The following is an 18,464-nucleotide window of genomic DNA, read 5'->3' on the forward strand; positions in this document are numbered from 1 at the left end:
CCTGGGAACAATTGAAGATAAGGTACTTTGGGCTTCCACTGATTCGTGGGCTGAAGGGAAATCTGTTAAAGTATTGTGTGCCTATTGACCTTTGGGGTTAGAGCATTGTTTGAATCCCAGCACTGCCACCGGGAAGCTGTGCCATCTCAGGCCAGTTTCTCAACCTCTCTGAGCCTTAGTTTCATTTGTAAAGTGCTAGTCCCCCCCTGCCCCACACGTGCCATTTCTGGCAGTGAGCAGTCAACAGCAATCAGTAAGTAATAACAGTCATTGGGCATGTAAACAGTAGTTGAGTGGCTCTAGGGATGGAACCTGAACACAGGAGCAAGAAGTCACGTGGCCTGCGGGCGGCAGGTCCACATGGCTTTACTCCAGTTACAGGAGCTTTTAAGAACTTCTGGCTGTCGTTTAGTGGTGCACCAAGCGGCTTTCCCGTTACAGTTTGGCTTAACTAGAGGAGTGAGATAGAGCAGCAGCACAAGCATTTAATCCTCTGGTAAGTTTTTCCCCGTTGAATATTAATACGTTGTCACTGTACAGGAGCGTCCCTAAAACGAACACTCGGGACTTCCCTGGTGGCGCAGTGGTTAAGAATCTGCCTGCCAATGCAGGGGACATCGGTTCGATCCCTGGTCCAGGAAGATCCCACACGCCACGGAGCAGCTAAGCCCATGCGCCACAACTACTGAGCCTGCACTGTAGAGCCCGCAAGCCACAGCTACTGAGCCTGCGTGCCACAACTACTGAAGCCTGCGTGCCTGGAGCCTGTGCTCCACAAGAGCAGCCACCGCAATGAGAAGCCCGTGCACCGCAACAAAGACCCGACACAGCCAAAAATAAATAAATAAAAAATAAATTTATTAAAAAAAAAAAAAAGAAAATGCAAATAATGTATATTTAAAAAAAAGAGAGAGAGAGAGCACTGGGACACCATCAAATGGGTCCCGGAGGAGGAGAGAGAGGGAAAGGGGCAGAGAACATACATGAAGACATAACAGCTGAAAACTTCCCTAACCTGGGAAAGGAAACAGACATCCAGGTCCAGGACGCATAGATTCCCAAACAGGATCAACCCAAAGAAGACCATGCCAAGACCCACTGTAATTAAAAAGGCAAAAATTAAAGATGGAGAATATTAAAGGCAGCAAGGGAAAAGCAGCACGTTAGGTACAAGGGAACTCCTACAAGACAATCGCTGACTTTTCAGCAGAAACTCTGCAGGGCAGAAGGGAGTAGCATGATATATTTAAAGTGATGAAAGGGAAAAACCTACACCCCAGAATATTCTACCCAGCAAGGCTCTCATTCAGATTTGATGGAGAAATTAAAAGCTTTACAGACAAGCAAAAGCTAAAAAAGTTAAGAATCACCAAACCAGCTTTACCAGAAATGATAAAGGGACTTCTTTTAGCAAAAAAGGAAAGACCACAACTACATACCTGAAAATTATGAAAGAAAAAGCTTATAGGAAAAGGGAAATACACAGTAAAGGTAGTAAAGCCAGCCTTGTATAAGGCTAGTAATAAGGTTGAAAGACAAAAAGTAGTAAAATCATATATATCTGCAATTAGCAGTTAAGGAATACACAGAACAAAAAGATGTAAAATATGATGTCAAAAGCAATAATCATGGGACTTCCCTGGTGGCGCAGTGGTTAAGAATCTGCCTGCCAATGCAGGGGACACGGGTTCGATCCCTGCTACAGGAAGATCCCACATGCCGCGGAGCAACTAAGCCTGTGCGCCACAACTACTGAGCCTGTGCCCTAGAGCCTGTGAGCCACAACTACTGAAGCCCGCACCCCTAGAGCCCGTGCTCCGCAACAAGAGAAGCCACCGTAATGAGAAGCCCGTGCACCCCAACAAAGAGTAGGCCCTGCTTTCCGCAACTGGAGAAAGCCCACGTGTAGCAACAAAGACCCAACGCAGCCAAAATTAAAAATAATATTAAAAAAACAATAATCATGATGGGAGGAGAGTGAAAATGCCTGCCAACGCAGGGGACACGGGTTCGAGCCCTGGTCTGGGAAGATCCCACATGCCGCAGAGCAACTAAGCCCGTGAGCCACCACTACTGGGCCTGCGCGTCTGGAGCCTGTGCCCCGCAATAAGAGAGGCTGCGACAGTGAAAGGCCCGCACACTGCGATGAAGAGTGGCCCCCGCTTGCCGCAACTAGAGAAAGCCCACGCACAGAAACGAAGACCCAACACAGACAAAAATTAATTAATTAATTAATTAATTTTAAAGAAAAATGCATTTGAACTTAAGAGACCAGCAACTTAAATAACCATAGATGGATGAATGGATGGATGGATAGATGATGATGGATAGGTGGAGGGATAGATAGCTATGCACATTGTGGGGAGTGTAGTCAATAACAATGTAATATATTTGCGTGGTAACATATCATAACTATACTTATTGTGATGATCATTTTGAAATGTACAGAAATATCGAATTACTGTGTTGTGTAACAGGAAATAACAGTGTTGTAGGTCGATTCAAAAACAAACTTATAGAAAAAGAGATGAGATTTGTGGTCACCGGAGGTGAGGTTTGGGGGAGGGGGAATTGGATGAAGGGAGTCAGAAGGTACAAACCTCCAGCTGTAAGATGAATCAGTACTAGGGATGTAATGTACAGCATGACACGTGTAATGAACATGGCAGTGTGTTATATGTGAAAGATGTCAGGAGAGTGATCCTGGGAGTTCCCATCACAAGGAGATATTTTTTTCTATTTCTTTAACTTTGTATGAGAAGGTGGGTGGTCACTACACTTACCGTGGTCATTATTTCATGATGCATGTAAGTCAGATCATTATGCTGCACACCTTAAATGTCTACAGTGTTGCCGTCGATTATATGTCCGTGAAACTGGAAGGAAAAAAATAAAGCGTAAGAGTTGAGCTTATTGGAAGCTTAGAAACAGTGTTTTCAAGCTCACTGGTCCCAGGGGCTTTTGGGAGTTTGGCATGTTCTTCTGCTAGAGGCAAAGCAGCTCCCGAGGCGGGGGCGGGGGGGGAGAGCGGCCCCAAAGCTAAATAGCACTTTGCAAACCACTGCCTGAGGCCAGCAGTTCACGTACCAGTTGTTTTTGGTGATTGAACCTCTGTCTTTCTGAAATAGGAAAGGATGTTTTAAGTGGAAACGTCTGGGGTGAAGTGCCTGGTGCTGAAGGGCTGTTTCTAACTTGCGAATCTCCTTTTAAGGAACCTGAGACGACAGCTTCCGAGTTTTCTCCCGCAGTACCCGATACCAGACAGGCTTAAAGAATGCGTGCGGCAGAAAATCGACATCCTGACCTTTCAGCCGCTACTCTCAGAGGTAGGAAAAGTGTCTCATGTGAAGTACTGATTCTTCACCACACCCGAGTTGTTTTCTGAACAAACTCAGGGTGAACCTTTGGTGGCTTCAGACCTCGTGTGGGCTGTGTTCACCCCAGGAAGCTGGGAGCGGGAGAACCACGAGCGGCGGGGCCCACCGCTGTGTCCCTCTGCAGATTGTCGGCGCTCTGGAGGCTGGGGGGACCTTCTGCCCCCGGCCCGGCCTCTCTTCTACCCCGTGGCCGAGCCTCTCAGCAGCTTTCCATTTGTGACAGGGCTCTGAGCAGTTAAGCAGGGGAGCTGGGAAAAGGCCTGTAGCCACACAGACCAGTGTGGGGGGGGTGGAAGGAGGAGGAGGCCAGGCCTTCCGTAGGGCTGCTCTGCCAGGACATCTCCTTGTCACCCTCCCTGGCTGGGCTGTTCGTCTGCTTCTTTGGTCTCAGGCTTATTCAGATCCTCTGGGGGAGGCCTGGTCTGAGCCTGCCCGCTGTGGCAGGTGGTGGTCGGAGCTGTGAGAAGTGGTGGACCTGCCAGAGGAGGCCAAGGGCAGGGGCAGCGCTGAGCAAGGCTGAGGCAGGGGTCCAGGGAGGGAGGGAGAGTGTCTGTTCCGCTGGCAGCAATGGGGGAGCGCGGCCCTTTTCCAGGAGGGCACTTTCCCGAGGGTTTGGGTGTCTGTTGGCTGAGGAGTGGGTGAGTGGAATGGGGGCCGGGGCCTGCATCAGGGCGAGAAGGAGGGAGGAGACTGGACGGTGGCTGGAGGGAGACTTGGGGCTCGCCAGAGATTCGCGGAGGGTGAGGGAGCCCTGAGCTGGGAGAGCTGGGGTGGCAGGCGGAGAGGAAAGGAGGCTTGGGAGGAAGCTGGGTGGCACCGAGGAGCACGCCTGCCCTGGACCGATGGACAGAGAGCCCTCTGTCTGCTGGGCCTTGGGCCCGCGGCAGGGCTGGGCCAGAAGCTGCCCCCCGAGCTGGTGCTGCGATGCTGCCTGTGCCACTGGCCCGAGGTGCCCCACCCCAGGGCACGCTGGCGTCCTGCAGCGGGGAGGGTGCCGCAGGGGCACTGGGCGCCGTCCAGGGGCGGCGCGGCCACACAGAAGGAGCAGCACCAAGGAGGGTATGTGGGCAGGACTGTGGGTTGGAAGCGGGGAGACCCGCCAGGCAGTTGTTGCAGTGATGGTTGTAGGGCCTGAACTGAGGCCGGAGCAGCAAACCAGCCCTAAAACACCTTAGAGAAGAACTTCGGGGCTGAGAAATTGATGCCGGTGCGAATGCAGCTTCTGGGACCATCGTGTGCAGGAAGTGCGCCTGCACCTCTCCTGTAACGTGGCCTGGGTGCCGGGAAGGGACCTCCTCTTGAGCGTAGCAGTTACCAGAAGAAAGTGGGTGTCTTCAGCATTCATAATAGTATGATGGTAATGGTCATGAAGAAGTGCTGTATGGTCTACGGTTCCAGAGTACTTGCCCCTTTGTGATTCTTTAATCCACGCGTGTGTCACCCCGGTACTTCCTGACTTCCTGTGCCCTTGTAACCGCCCCCCTACGCAGGTCCCCTTCCTGGGGCTCCTCCCATCCTTCTGGGGGACCTGAGCGTCCCCTGCAGTGGTTGCTCTGGCAGCCTTGCGGGTCTCGCCTGGTCTTGACCTCTGCGCAGGCGCTGCGCCACACCTCCTCCCTCCTGGCGTTTCTCCAGGGGCTCTGCTCTCCTTCTCACCCTGGTTCTTTTGCACCGAGTCTGTGTTTTTTTCTAGCTCCTTTTAGGAGTTTCTCTTTTTCACTAGTTTTAAGGAATCTAATTTACAGCGTGAGTTGCTGTAGTTTTCTTCACGTTCCTTGGCTTGGGTTCTTTGAGCTTACTGGGGAAAGTGAATTTACGGTTCTTCTCAAATTTCAAAGTTCTTGGCCATTCCGTCTTCAAGTATTCTTTCCGCCCCGCTCTCCACGTTCCCATTACGTGTGTATGAGACCACGTGAAGTTGCCCCACAGCTCACGGCTGCTCCGTTCACTTCTCTTCGGTCTTTTTTCCTCTGTGTTTCATTCTGAGTAGTTTCTGTTGCTGTGGCTTCGAGTTCACTGATTTTTTCTTTGGCAGTGTGCAGTCCCATCCGGTGTATTTTTTTATGTCAGACGTTGTTGTTATTATCTCCACAAGTTCAATTAGGGTCTGTTTTTATATTTTCTGTCTCTACTTAATATGCTTAGTGTCTCCTCACCTTTTTTTTCTTCAGTTTTTTTTTTTCCCTCAACTTTTTGAATGTATATAGTACAGTTACAACAAGTGTTTTAGTGTTCTTGTGATACTGATTCCATCACAGGTGTCATTTTTGATTCTGTCTCTGTTGATAGGTTTTTCTCCTCATTATGGGTGTGCTTAGTTCCGTGCCTGGTCATCTTTGTTTGGACGCTAAACATTCTGGATTTTACCTTGTTGGGTATTTCATATTTTTCCGTTCTTGAAAATATTTTTGAACTTTGTTCTGGGATGCACTTAAGTTACTTGGAAATGGCCAGATACTTTTAAGCCTGGCTTTAAAGCCTTGTTAGGAGGGACCAGAGTTGTTTTGAGTAGAGGGCTGATTCCTTCTGAGTACTCTACCCAGTGCCGCTTTATCTGAAGCCTTTCCATTTGGGCTGGTGGGACCCACAGCATTCTCAGCCCTGTGTGAGTTCTGGGACCCAGGGGTTCTCAACAGGTGAGCTTTCCCCCCTAGGAGACATTTTTGGTTGTCACGACTGAGAGCGTGAACAGCGTCCAGCGGGTGGAGGCCAGAGATGCTGCTAGGCACCGTGCAGAGCCCGGGACAGCCCCGCCCCGGAGACCGGCCCCGCCCCAGCGCCGCAAGTGCCGAGGCGGAGGAGCCCCGCTCTGCTCCCATCGCATGCGTCTCCCCACCTGATGTCGTTTCTCACGCGCGTGCGCTGACCGCTGCGCGGCTGAGGGCTCACAGGGCTGCCCCGGGCTCTCTCCGAGCTGAGCCTGGAGGCTCTGTCTGATAGGAGCTGGGCGGCTGGGGGCTCACTCAGACGGTTCCGCATCTCAGGGCCACTGCCCTGCACTGCCCGGTCGTCAGTGTTTGAAGGCTGTTCCATCTGTCCGTGGGACTTACCCATCCCAGAGCTGCTGGCTTCCTGATGTGGGTGTGTGTGGAGTGTTCCTCGGCTCTCGCTAACCTGCTGGCTTCTTTTGCAGCTTTTGAACATGTCAAATCACAAGGAGAAGTTTTCAACTTTGCTCTGGCTTGAGGAGATTCATGCAGAAATAGAACTGAAAGAGTATAATATGAGTGGGGTCACCTTGAAAAGAAACGGGGATTTGCTGGTCCTGGAGGTCCCCGGGTTAGCTGAGAGTCGGCCTTCTCTTTACGCAGGTAGGCTTGTTGCGCGTCATGTCTTCCTAGATGGGCTAGAAACGCTGAGCCACAGGCAGGAAGAAGAACGCTCTTAACTGGCAGCACCGTAGCCGCCCTGACCTTCTCTGCTTTGGGTTCTAATTCCACTCAGAGCTTGGCCAGCCCCTCTCATCGCACTGGCGTGGTTTTAAGCTGTCGGTCCCAGGAACGTTTTTGTCTTACTCCGCTTCTTCAGAGTGTTTGATTTTACAGAACAGCAACAAAATTTATTGAGTTTGTAGTTTTACGTGTGGTGATGTGTTTTTTAACTAGGTGACAAACTGATTTTAAAAACTCAAGAGTACAGCGGACACGTCATCGAGTACATCGGCTATGTGACTGAGGTGAGAGGCCACTGTTAGTTCACGTTGGGCTAGCCCAGCGGGCGGTTGCAGAGGTGAACTTCCTGCCTCAGCTCGGGGCGGGGGTCCCCTGGTGTTGATGGTAGTTTGGAAAATTTGAGGATCAAGTGAATATTTAAATAAATGTGACGTGTAAAGAAATCTTACCACTTTCAGCCGTGTAAAACACACTTTACCTGTTAAGTACATCACATGTAAGGCGTGCATTTAGTCAGATTCGGGCATTCTGAATATGTTCTAGGAGAGCGAGCCTGCAAAGGAAAGACACACCTACGCGTTGAATACTCTGGTGTCTCCACGGGGAAGGCTGTGTTGGTTTAAGGCCCTGTGCCCGTGCGGCTCTAAGCACGCTCAGGGCTTCTCCAGCTAGTCTCCCTGCTCCCTGCCGGGCACAGCGCAGGGACGGAGCTCGGGGGCCATGTGGAGGGACCCGTGAAGCCCGCACGCTGCCTGATGTGGGAACTAGGGCACCGAAGCCCTGAGCCAGGGTTGGGGGGTACGAGAACCAGCAGAGTCTCCGCCGAGGATGGGGCCGGGCCCTCGCTGGGGCAGCAGGCGGTGTGCCCCCGGGGACGAGGGGAAGACGGGCGTGAATAATCCAGTGTGGAGGCTCGTTCATCTCCTCAAGAAGACGAGGAACTGGCATCTGATCACCGTAGAAGACAGAAAGGTTGTTGTTAGTGGAAAGTGCCCAGAAGGCATTTCCGAAGGCGAGAAGGCCGTGAGCACATCACAGGGGCTGCCGTTCCAGGCTGGGGACTCGAACACCACAGACCTCGCCGTACGGGCTGCAGGGGCGCCAGCCAGGACCGCAGCATCAGACGAGCCCGCTGGGGCCGATGGAAGCAGAAGAGGCGGTGTTTTGAATCTAGTGGGCCTCTCAGGTGGGCGAGCTGTGCCTGGAGAACAAGGTCGGGGTGCCGGCTGGTCCGCGGCAGAAATGTGCCCCCGCCTGGTCTCATGATAGCGTTGGCTCCCACCAGATCAGAGAAGCTCGGGCGCAGATGCTCCCGCCACCCTCGAGACAGAGGATGCGCTGTGTCCGCGCCCCAGGCCGCTGGACCAGGCCTGAAGGTTGGGCGAGCCCCTCAGGCCTCACGTATTGCGGCTTAGCCAGAGTAAGTCACCGCCCTGGAGGGCGCAGGTCCTGGGGACCGGAAGCCTCCCTACCTGCACAGGCGTCCGCGTCACCCTCTCCCTGCGGAAGCGTCTTGCTCCTGACTGACGTCCTGCACTGACCCGGCTCTGCACAGAAGGTTCTCACCCCCCAAGGGGGCGGTCCCTGTCCCTCACTCAGCACTCCCCCCACAGGGCCCGGGCCGCGTCTCGGGACGCCTGTCCCTGTGCTCCTCAGGGCGTGCTCAGGGCCCATGACCGTGGCCACAGGGGCCCACGTCTGGGAAGGGAAGGAGAGCACGGGAGGTTGGGTAGGGGGTCTTCGGGGCGTTTGTAGAAAGATGGTCACAGCCGCAGCCCTTGTCGCCTGTGGAACCAGAGCCGGGATTTCCTGGGGCAGGAGCTCGCTCTCCTCGGTGACAGGCGGCCTGGCCGGGTGCCCCCTCCGCTGCAGGGCAGGAGCCGCCCAGCCTCAGCTAGAGGGCCCATCACCCTGACCAGCATGAGCCCCCTTAGCTGTTGGCAAGGGCGTGAGGAGCCCAGGATGGCCAAGTGACCATCTCAGCTTCCGGAGAGTAGACCAGTTGTGCCCCTAGGGGCTGCCCTGTGGACTAAACCTCAGAAGAAGCAGGGCCAGGGATCTCAGGGCTGAGGCCCCCTTGGCCCCGACTCCCAGGCTGGCGAGTCCAGAGCTGAAGCTGCCCTGCCGACCTTCCCACGGGACCGTCCGTGAAGCTGGCCGCTCCTGAGTGATGGGTGCCCGCTAAAGCTGTGCTGTCTCGGGTCTTGGCCGTTGCCTTACGTGATTCTCCGGAACCCCGTGGCCAGCGCAGTGGCCTGGGTACCGTGAAGGCACCGGGGCCCTGAGGAGCGCCCCCGGGTGGTGGGGCGGGCAGAGCCTGGTGCTTCGGGGAGCGGGGGGGACGGAAAGCTCCTTGGGCTGAGCCAGCACTGCCCCTGGCCCACCCGCACGTCCGCAGAGGGCCTCCCTGTCTGCTGGGAGCAAGCAGGTCACTTGTTCCCTTCTCTCTGAGTTTAGCTCCGTAAGCAGAGTTTTCGTTTCTAAACGCTATTTGACTCATTAAAGCTGCCCTGTTGTGTTGTTTTATGTTATCTCATGCTTGCTTATCTTGGTTTTCCCAGTTGTTTTTTTTTTCCATAGTTTTTCAAATTTCTGTAAATGACAGCATCAGTATATGATGTCCTCAGGGCCTCAGTCTGTTGATGGCAATTCAAGTCGACCCTCACTGCTGGTGGTTTCCTTGTGTGCCTGATGGTCTGTGATTACAGATTCACTTTCATTTGTCTTAATCTCTGGGAAACCCAGGACCCTGTGCTGGGCTTGCTTTCCTTTTAAGGGGCTTGTGTGTGCTTCTGCCGAGAGCAAGGGGCACCGTGAGCCTCACGTCGCAGCCTCTGCCCTTGCTGGCCCCCAGCTCTTGGGAGGCCCCGCTGCCTAGCGCTCCCGTCCTGTTTCAGCTCCTCTCAGCGTGGGGTTTCCTTCCTGCTCCTCTGAGGATTCTTACGCGGGACCTAGCTTTGGCTGGAGGGTCCCTGACCGTCTGGTTCCCTGTCCTGGTGGGGGAGGGGGTCTCGTGGCCGGCACCGCCTGCTCTTCGCGGTCGTTCACGTGTCTCCTTCAGGGGCGGCGGCCTGTCTTGCGCACTCTGTGTTCACGAGCCCGTACGCCCTGCGGAAGCGTCGGCAGGTGTGCTGCTGGGGGTGGGGGAGGAACAGCGCGGTGACTGAGTCCTTTCCCGTCATCTTGCACTCATTTCAGATGCCAGATTTCAGCTCAGATCTGTAGGATGAATGCTTCATGATGAGTTGCTGAATATGGATAGAAGATTGTCCCAAGAAATCAAGTACAAAGTATAAAAAGTAAATGATTTCTTTATTTTTAGATTCATGAAGAAGATGTAACCCTTAAACTTAATCCAGAGTTTGAACAAGCATATAACTCTGAACCTATGGATGTGGAATTTACATACAACAGGTAACGCTTCCAGGGACTCTTCCTTCTGGGTGGGCGGCTGTCTCCCCTTCCCTCAGTCCCTTGATACCTAGGTGGCGGCATGCGTGCTCGCGGGTTGTGAGTGGGCTCCCTGCACCCGTGTCACATGCCTCTGTGATCATAGCTTTGTCACCAGCCGTTTGGTAAACGTTTGCGTGTTGGTTCCTTTTTGGATCTTAAGTGAGAATCCGTGGTTCCTCACACGCCGTCACCACCAGCCACTCCTCCTTCACCTCACTTGTCACATGTCACGAGGCGGGGACCCCACCACCAGCTGTCTCTCCCCCTCCTCCACCAAGCCCCCACCATTAGCTGGGATTTTTGTGTTTCTCTCTCCTTTGCTTTTTAAAACAAAAGTTGGTGTGTTTGCGCACAGACACACACACAGGAAAGTGTTTGCGTTAGTTGCAGCTCTTCTGCACTTGGCGCCTGTGGTCTGGAGGTGTGGGTTTGCTGACAGGAGGTCCGCGGGCCGTGTCCGCGGCGTACTTGTGCCCCACCGGGCGCGTGTCTGCCCTCCTGCCGGTGGGCACAGCGCTGCCCGCGCTCTGGCGGCTGCTGTGGACACCCGCTATCTCCTCGTGCACACCCACCCCCAGGTTTTCTTGGCTGCGCACTTAGGAGTGGGGTCGGGGTTTGGGGGATGCTGACGTTCCAGCTTTACACGTGGTGGCAGAAGTGCCCCGCAGGTCAGGGTCTGTAATGCCCTCCCGAAACCTGATTTTGTGAAACTCCTGGGCGCGTGCCAGCCTGGTAGGTGTGAGCTGTGTCTCGCTATGGTCTTGATGTATGTTTCTCTGACTACTTCTAAGGTCGAGAGTCCCCCTGTTTATTGGCCGTAAAATTCCTTCATCTGTGAAATGCTTTCTCGTGTCTTTTATTGACTATAATTTGATTTTTTAAATTATTTGTAGCTGTCCTTTGTGTATTCTTTTTGCTAGACTATTCTTAGATACACCTGTTACAGACAACTTCTCTGGGTTTGTTACTTGTCTTTTCACTTTCTTAAAATGTCCTTTGAGTAACAGAAGGTGGTAGTTTTAAGATAGTGGAATTTATCAGGGTTTTTGTATACTAGTGCTTTTCGTGTCTTGTTTAAGAACTCTTTCAGTGTTTGGGCTGCAGCCAGGTTGGAAGGTGTTGCGGGTGAATGGATGGCGCAGACGTGGAGTTGGCCCTTTTGAAGGGTGTTTGGCTGGGAAAGCAGAGAAGGCAGGACAGACAGACGAGTGGGTGAGGAGGCGCCCAGGGTCCGGGTGGCCTTGCCTGGCTTGCTGCTTACGGTGAGAGGAGCCAGCACCGCTCGTGTGAAGCCCATGAGGTGGGTGTGGTGACCGGGCAGCAGGAGTGACGCGTGGGGACGCGGGCTCAGGCCGAGGCCGTGGTCTTTGGCGGAGGTGCACGTCCTCCATTGTGCTGGGCACCCAGGAGATGGGAGCTGATGGTGAGTGGGAATTTGTAAGGGCTCGTTGTCGCTCTAGGACGCGAGGGAGGGTGTTCGCAGAGAAAGAAGAGGACGTGGACCGGGGGCGGGGGCGGGGGAAAACACTGCTGCAGTCGGAGCAAGAGCCGCCCGACCGAAGGACACGGGCAGGTGGGCGGACGGATGCCCTGTGGGACGTGAGCCTAGGAAGAAAGCGAGCAGGAAGAAGCCAGAGGGCCGTGGGGCTGAAGACCACCGGGCAGTTTCCTGACCCAGAGTGTTGGAAAGACAGGAAGTTGAGGTCGAGGCGGGATGTCGGAATCTGAGTTCAGAGGGGATGCTGTCTGCAGCCGTCCAAGTGGGGAGCAAGGCGGGAACGAGGGCCGGTGGCCACTTCTGCCGCACAGAGGGTTTTGCTCGCCCCACATAAGTTTTTGGTGGTTTTGCATTAAGTTACTTAAAATCAGGCGATTTCACACTTTAAAAAATCTGTATTTACCACTTGTTTTGACAAACGGGAGGACTGGGCAGCACCGCAGTGCAGCAGGAGGGACAGAGCCAAGAGGCCGGGCCCTCTGGATGGGCAGACGGCTGCACCTTTATGCTGTTTGCAGGTATTTTTCCTTTTTAAGAAAGTAGGTTTACTGAGAGGTAATGAACGTAAAATAATCTATACCTGTTTAAAGTATAGGGCTTGGTGGTGTTGACATTTGTATACCCCGTGAAACGAGCTTCACGGTGAAGACTGTGGGCAGATCTGGCCCCGCAGATGTTTCCTGCTGCCCTTGTCATTCCTTCTCTGCGCCCCAGCTCCCAAGCACCGCACATTAGTGTGCATTTTGTAGAATTTACGTGAGGGCCTACTCTTTTTTGCGTGGCATCTTTCACTCAGCTTAATTATTTTGAGATTCAGCCTTGCTTTTGCATGAATTCATTCCTTTTTATGACTGAGTAATACTCCATTATAAGAACATACCTGAGGTTACTAATCCAGGCAGCTGTGGGTGGACGCTGGGTTGTTTGCAGATCTGGCTGTTAGAAATGAAGCTGCTGTAAACATCCGTGTGGACAGGCATTTTGATTTCTCTTGGGTAAGCGCCTGGCAGTGCCATGGCTGCACATGGCGGCAGCTGTACACTGAGCTTCCTGAGACACTGCCAGACTCTCCTCAGGTGGCTGCAGTGCTTGTGTTCCCACCGTGCTCCCCACGTGCACAGCCCCTGGGGTGCTCGGTGGTTCCTCCTCAGGCCCGTGTTAGGTGTGCAGTGGGGGCTCACCTTGCTGTGATGCCCGACGCCGAGCGCCTCCTCCGCTCGCTGGCTGGCACTTGGCCTTTGGGAAGGTGCCCGCTCGGGTCTGTGGTTCATGTTCTGTATCGTTTGCTTTATTGTTGAGTTTTCAGAGTTGTTCACATATTCTCAGTACAAGTCCTTTATCAGGTATGTTTTTTGCCAATATTTTCTCAGACTGCGGCTTGTGTTTTCATTTTTAGTAGTGCCTTTTGAAGAGCAGGGATTCTTAATTTTGATGACGTTCAGTTTATCGGTTTTTCTTTCATGGATCATGCTTTCGGTGACGCATTTAAGAAGTCTGCCAAACTCAAGGTCACAAAGATTTTCTCCTACGTTTTCCTCTAGAAATTTTGCGGCTTTACGTTTTACATGTAGGGCTGTGATCTATTTCAAGTTAATTTTTACAAGTGATGCAAGGTATGGATTGATTTGGCGGGGGCTGTCCAGTTGTCCCACACCATTTGTTGAGAAGACAGACTGTCCTTTGTCCAGTGAGTGACCTTTTCACCTTTTTGAACACCAGTTGAGGGGATATATGTATACATATAGCTGATTCACTTTGTTCTGCAGCAGAAACTGACACAACATTGTAAAGCAATTCTACTCCAATTAAAATACATGTATTAAAATAACATTTAAAATAAAGGTTTATAAAAAACAAAAAAAAAGAAAGAAAAGAAAGCAGATTGGCCTACGCATGTGGATCTATCCCTAAGCTGTCCATTCGGCTCCACTGGTGCGTCTGTCAGTCTTGCAGCCTACACACCACAGAGTCTCGGTCACTGTGCCTTTGTGATGAGTCTTGAAATCAGGGAGGGGACGGCCTCCACTGTGTCCCTCCCTCTCCTGCAGAGTTGTAGCTATTCCAGGTCTTTGGTATTCCCATGTGGATTTTAGACTCAGCCTGTCAGTTTCTACAAAAAGCCTGTTGAGATTTTGATCAGGATGACATTGACTCTTTAGGTCCACTTAAGGGAGAATGGACATCCTTTTTTTTTTTAATTGAAGTATAGCTGATTTACAATATTGTTTTAGTTTCAGGTGTACAGCAAGGTGATTCTGTTATATACAGTATATATTTTTTTCAGATTCTTTTCCTTTATAGGTTATTACAAGATATTCAATATAGTTCCCTGTGCTATACAGTAGGTCCTTGTTGGCTGTCTGTTTTATGTATATATGTAGTGTGTATTTGTTAATCCCCAACTCCTAATTTATCCTTCCCCCCTCTCCCTTTTGGTAATCGTAAGTTTGTTTTCTATGTCTGTGAGTCTGTTTCTGTTTTTTGTAAATAGATTCATTTGTATTATTTTTTAGGTTCCACATATAAGTGATATCTAATAATATTTGTCTTTGTCTGACTTCACTTAGTATGATAATCTCTGGGTCCATCCATGTTACTGTAAGTGGCATTACTTCACTCTTGATGGCTGAGTGGTATTCTGAGAATTGACATCTTAATATTGAGTTTTCTAACCCTTGGAAATGGTATATCTCTCCATCTAGTTAGGCATTTTTTCATTTCTTTAGGCAGTGTTTTGTACTTTTCACCGTACAGGTTTTGTATATCTTTTGTCAAATTTGTCCCTGGCTCTTTAAATGCAATTGATGTTTGTATATTAATCTTGTATCCTGCCAGCTTGCTAAACTCACTTAATAGTTCTAGTAGCTTTTTACAGGTTATATAGGATCTACTGTGTATACAGTAAAATCATGTATTCAAATAAAGACAGTTTTGCTGCTTCCTTTCTCATCTGGATGCATCTTGCTTCTTCTCGCCTCGCGCTGGCTAGAGCCTCCAGAATGGTGTTAAGTAGAAGTGGCGGGAAGTGGCGTCCTTGCCTTGTTCCTGGTCTTAGGCCAGTAGCGTTCAGTCTTGAACCATCTAGTGCTGTGTGAGCTGTAGGTTTTTGTATTTGGCCCTGTCAGGTTAAGGAGATAGACTCCTAGTTTGCTGAGATTTATTTAATCAAAAATGGATATGGGATTTTGTCAAATGCTTTTTCTGTATCTATTGAGATGATCGTGTGGGTTTTCAGTTTTGGTCTATTGAGATAGTTACATTGATTGTAAAATCAACTTTGCATTCTTAGAATAAACCCCGCTTGGCCATGATGTAATTTCCTTTTCTATGTTGTTAGATCTGATTTGCTAAAATTGTATTAATTTTTTCGTCTGTGTTCATGAGGAATATTGGTCTTTAGTCTCTTGAAGTATCTCTTTCTGATTTTGGTACGAGGTAACACTGGCCTCACAGTACGTTGGAAGGTGTCACCTCTCCTCTTCCATTTTCTGGGACAGTTTGTGTAGAATGGGTATTACTTATGTTGACAAAAATACTAATCAGTAGTCAGTCTAAGAAACAAATGAAGAATTTTATTTTAGCTAACCTGAGGATTATAACCTGGGGGACAGTCTTTCAGAGGCCCTGAGGACCGTTCCCAAGAGGTAGGGAGGAGACCAGTATAGGTGTGATTTTGAAGGGGTGCGTGCAACCAAGCACACAGCTATTCACAAGGAACAGATGCCTTAGCTAATGGTTTAGTGCTTTTCTAAACATGGGAAGAAGCAGAATACTGGGTTTATAAAAATTTTCTCCTGAAAATATCTAACTATCTGAGGACCAGTTCTGCCAGTTTTCCCAGAGCACAAAATGCTTCATCCTGATCTTCCCTGAATTCCTTTTGGGATGTACTGTGCAGTGGTTAGCGACTTGATTCTTGTAGAACTGGAGGGTGGACAACATTCTTTATGTTACAGTCCCCTCCCTTTCAGTCTTAATGTCAACCAAGGTTTGGGAGGCACTTGGTGGCCATTTTGTCCCACGGTGCTAGGACTGCTCATTCCCAGCTCAGACGAGAACTTCGTTGCTGGGCCACTCAGCGTGCTGGCCTAGGCCCTGTTAACAGTAGCCCAGAGCCTCTGGACCAGCTGTCCCTCTAGTCATTTATGGTCCAGGAAATGGTTCCCTCTGGCCGCTTCTTCCCACGTCTAGAGTCACTCTGTTGCAGTCATTGAGCTTATGGAACTATGTATTTGGTCAATTGTTTCAGGTCACCTAGTCATCATTATTTTTATCGGGGGCTCAGTCACACCTTTGGTAATGCAGGAAACAATAATCTTGTTGTTAGGAAGAATAGGAAGAGTACAGGTAATAGAGCTGGTCACACTGATACGGTCATAAGTATTCAAGCTGAGAACTCCCATTCACTGCAGCCCAGAGCCTCCCCAGGTCATCTGACCTGTCTGTTCTGCACCAGTCACTGTCTTTAAGGGAAACGACCCATTGCCCTGTCCACAAAGTCCACCAAAGATGTCTGCACGCGCACAAGGTGAGTGGTGGGTCACCGTGACCCCTCACGGGACTGAGAAAGGAATGTTATCTTCTAAGGGGTTACGTGGCTGGCTCCAGAAGGAGAAAAATCAGTCTTTGGTTGAGCAGGTATTTCTGCCACGGGGGAGGTCAGGTTAACACATAACGCAGCTGCAGATGCACACTAGTGAGGAGGGAGGAGGCCAAAGGGCAGAGAACAAGTTTATGTTTAGATTTTTCTTGTCTTGCCTTAAAATACGAATTTCATCACTTCTTTCTTGAATGCTTGGTAGAATTGACCAGTAGAGCCTTCTAGGTCTGAAGTGTTCTCTGTGAGAAGCTTCCTGACTACAAATTCAGTTTCTTTAAGAGATTGAGAACCCTTAGTTTCTTGCCGCATGGACTCTGGTAGTGTGTGTGTCCTTACGGATTTGTGCGTTTCATCTGAGTTATCTAATGTATTTGTGTGAAATTGCTCATGATATTTCCTTATTGTTCGCTTAGTGTTTGTAGAGTCTTTGCTGACATTACCACTCTCGTTCCCAGGACTGGCAACATGTCTGCCCTTTCTTTTCCTGTCAGTTTGGCTAGAGCTTTGTCGGCTTTACTGATCTCATCGAAGGACGGACTTCCAGCCTCATCAGTATTCTCTCGTGTGTTTCTGTCTCTAGTCCATCGGGTGTTTGGGGGTTTCTTTTGGCTGCACTGCATGGCTGGTGGGGTCTTAGTTCCCCAACCCGGGTCCACGGCAGTGAAAGCCCATGTCCTAACCACTGGGCCACCAGGGCACTCCCAGTCCATTGGGTTTTGCTCTGGTCTTTATTACCGCTGCTGGACCTTTAGGTTCTAAGCTTCTTCCTATCACAGACAGTGAAGCAATAAACATTCTTACATCTTTGTACCATGACGTTAAAATACAGGGAGAATTGTCGTCTTTGCCATATGGGGTCTCCTCTTGGACAACAGGTTGTACCTAGGAAAGTTTCCTTTAATTCCTCTTTTCTTTCCGTTCTTTGTCCTCCTTTGGAATCCCTGTCTGTTGTTGTGTTAGTCCCCACCCAGCTGCTTTACTGTTCTCTCATGGTTTCCATCTCCTGTGTCTTCGTCTTGTTTTCTATTTTAGTAAATACTGCTAGTATTTTACCATCTAGTGTCTTGCTGTCCTTCGGATTAATTGTGTTAAGGAATTTTAAGCGTCAGTTTCTATTCTGAGCTATTACATTCATTTCCCTTTTGGCATTTCTTGAGATAATAATTTTTTTGTTCAGCCTATTCAGGAGATGGATATTTCGACTGGATAACTTTCTGTCGAACCTTTCTTATAGGCCCAAGATGAAAAACGTGGTGTTCTGTGTGGTGAATTCCTTCCGTAATGTGCTCCAAGGATTTACTGGGAAACGTTTGGCTCGCGTTTTCATGCTGTTTTCATGCTGTTAGGGATAAAGCGCTGGGCTGCAGGTTGACGGGGTGTCTGGTTTCCTGGGCGTTTTAGAGTCTTCATTATGGTGACTTCCCACTGGAAGGTTTCTTCCTCTGTAACTGATCTGCTTTAAGTTGTTTTTTCTTCCTAGAGTCAGCTTTGCTAAGTCCTAGGAGGGTCTTTTCCGGTTGCCGCTCCTCTTGAGTGGAGTTTATTGTATCCCAGGGGTGATGGGGCTGCCTGGAGCCTGGGGCCCTGCAGGTGAGGCGCCCGTTCCTTCTGGCCCCATACACGCCCCCAGAACGCTGCGCTGTGGGAGTGGGTCCTGACGGTGACCTGCATTTTCCGGAGATCCGCCTGTGGCCGGAGTTCTGAGGTGGCGTGAACCAGCTCTCGTGCCTTTGCTTGTTTGAGGCCAGATGCTCCTTACTGAGCATTCTTTTCTTTTGTGCTTTGGAGCTTTGGTCATCTTGTTCCATTGAAGGTGGAATTTTATTTTCCATGTTTTGTTCTTTTTGTTGTGTTAAAATACAAGAGAACAGGGACTTCCCTGGCGGTCCAGTGGTTAAGACTCCACGCTTCCACTGTAGGGGGCACGGGGGTTCTATCCCTGAACAGGGAACTAAAATCCCGTTTGACGTGTGGCAAAGCCAAAAAAAAAAAAAAAAAAAAAAGGAGAACAGGCCCACAGTGGAGTCGCTTATACTGAGCCCCACATCACCAAACTGAGGTTTCACTGAATTGCAGTCTCGGCTGTCTCAGAAATGGAATCGTGAACCAGTCAGCCAGGAACCCCGTGATCAGCACTGGCGGGT

At 50.5% G+C, this 18,464-nt stretch overlaps 1 protein-coding gene across 1 annotated transcript in view; it reads left to right on the forward strand.

Annotated features, from left to right (window-relative positions):
• MOV10L1 (Mov10 like RNA helicase 1) overlaps positions 1–18,464 on the forward strand; it is a 44,337-nt gene that overhangs the window by 15,269 nt on the left and 10,604 nt on the right. The window contains exons 10-13 of the mRNA XM_068560507.1: positions 3,212–3,326; positions 6,511–6,688; positions 6,983–7,053; positions 10,092–10,183. Of these exons, the coding sequence (XP_068416608.1) occupies positions 3,212–3,326; positions 6,511–6,688; positions 6,983–7,053; positions 10,092–10,183 (456 nt within the window). The remainder of the gene's footprint in view (positions 1–3,211; positions 3,327–6,510; positions 6,689–6,982; positions 7,054–10,091; positions 10,184–18,464) is intronic.

Source organism: Eschrichtius robustus, chromosome 13, assembly GCF_028021215.1.
Source record: "Eschrichtius robustus isolate mEscRob2 chromosome 13, mEscRob2.pri, whole genome shotgun sequence".
Taxonomy (NCBI): Eukaryota; Metazoa; Chordata; class Mammalia; order Artiodactyla; family Eschrichtiidae; genus Eschrichtius; species Eschrichtius robustus.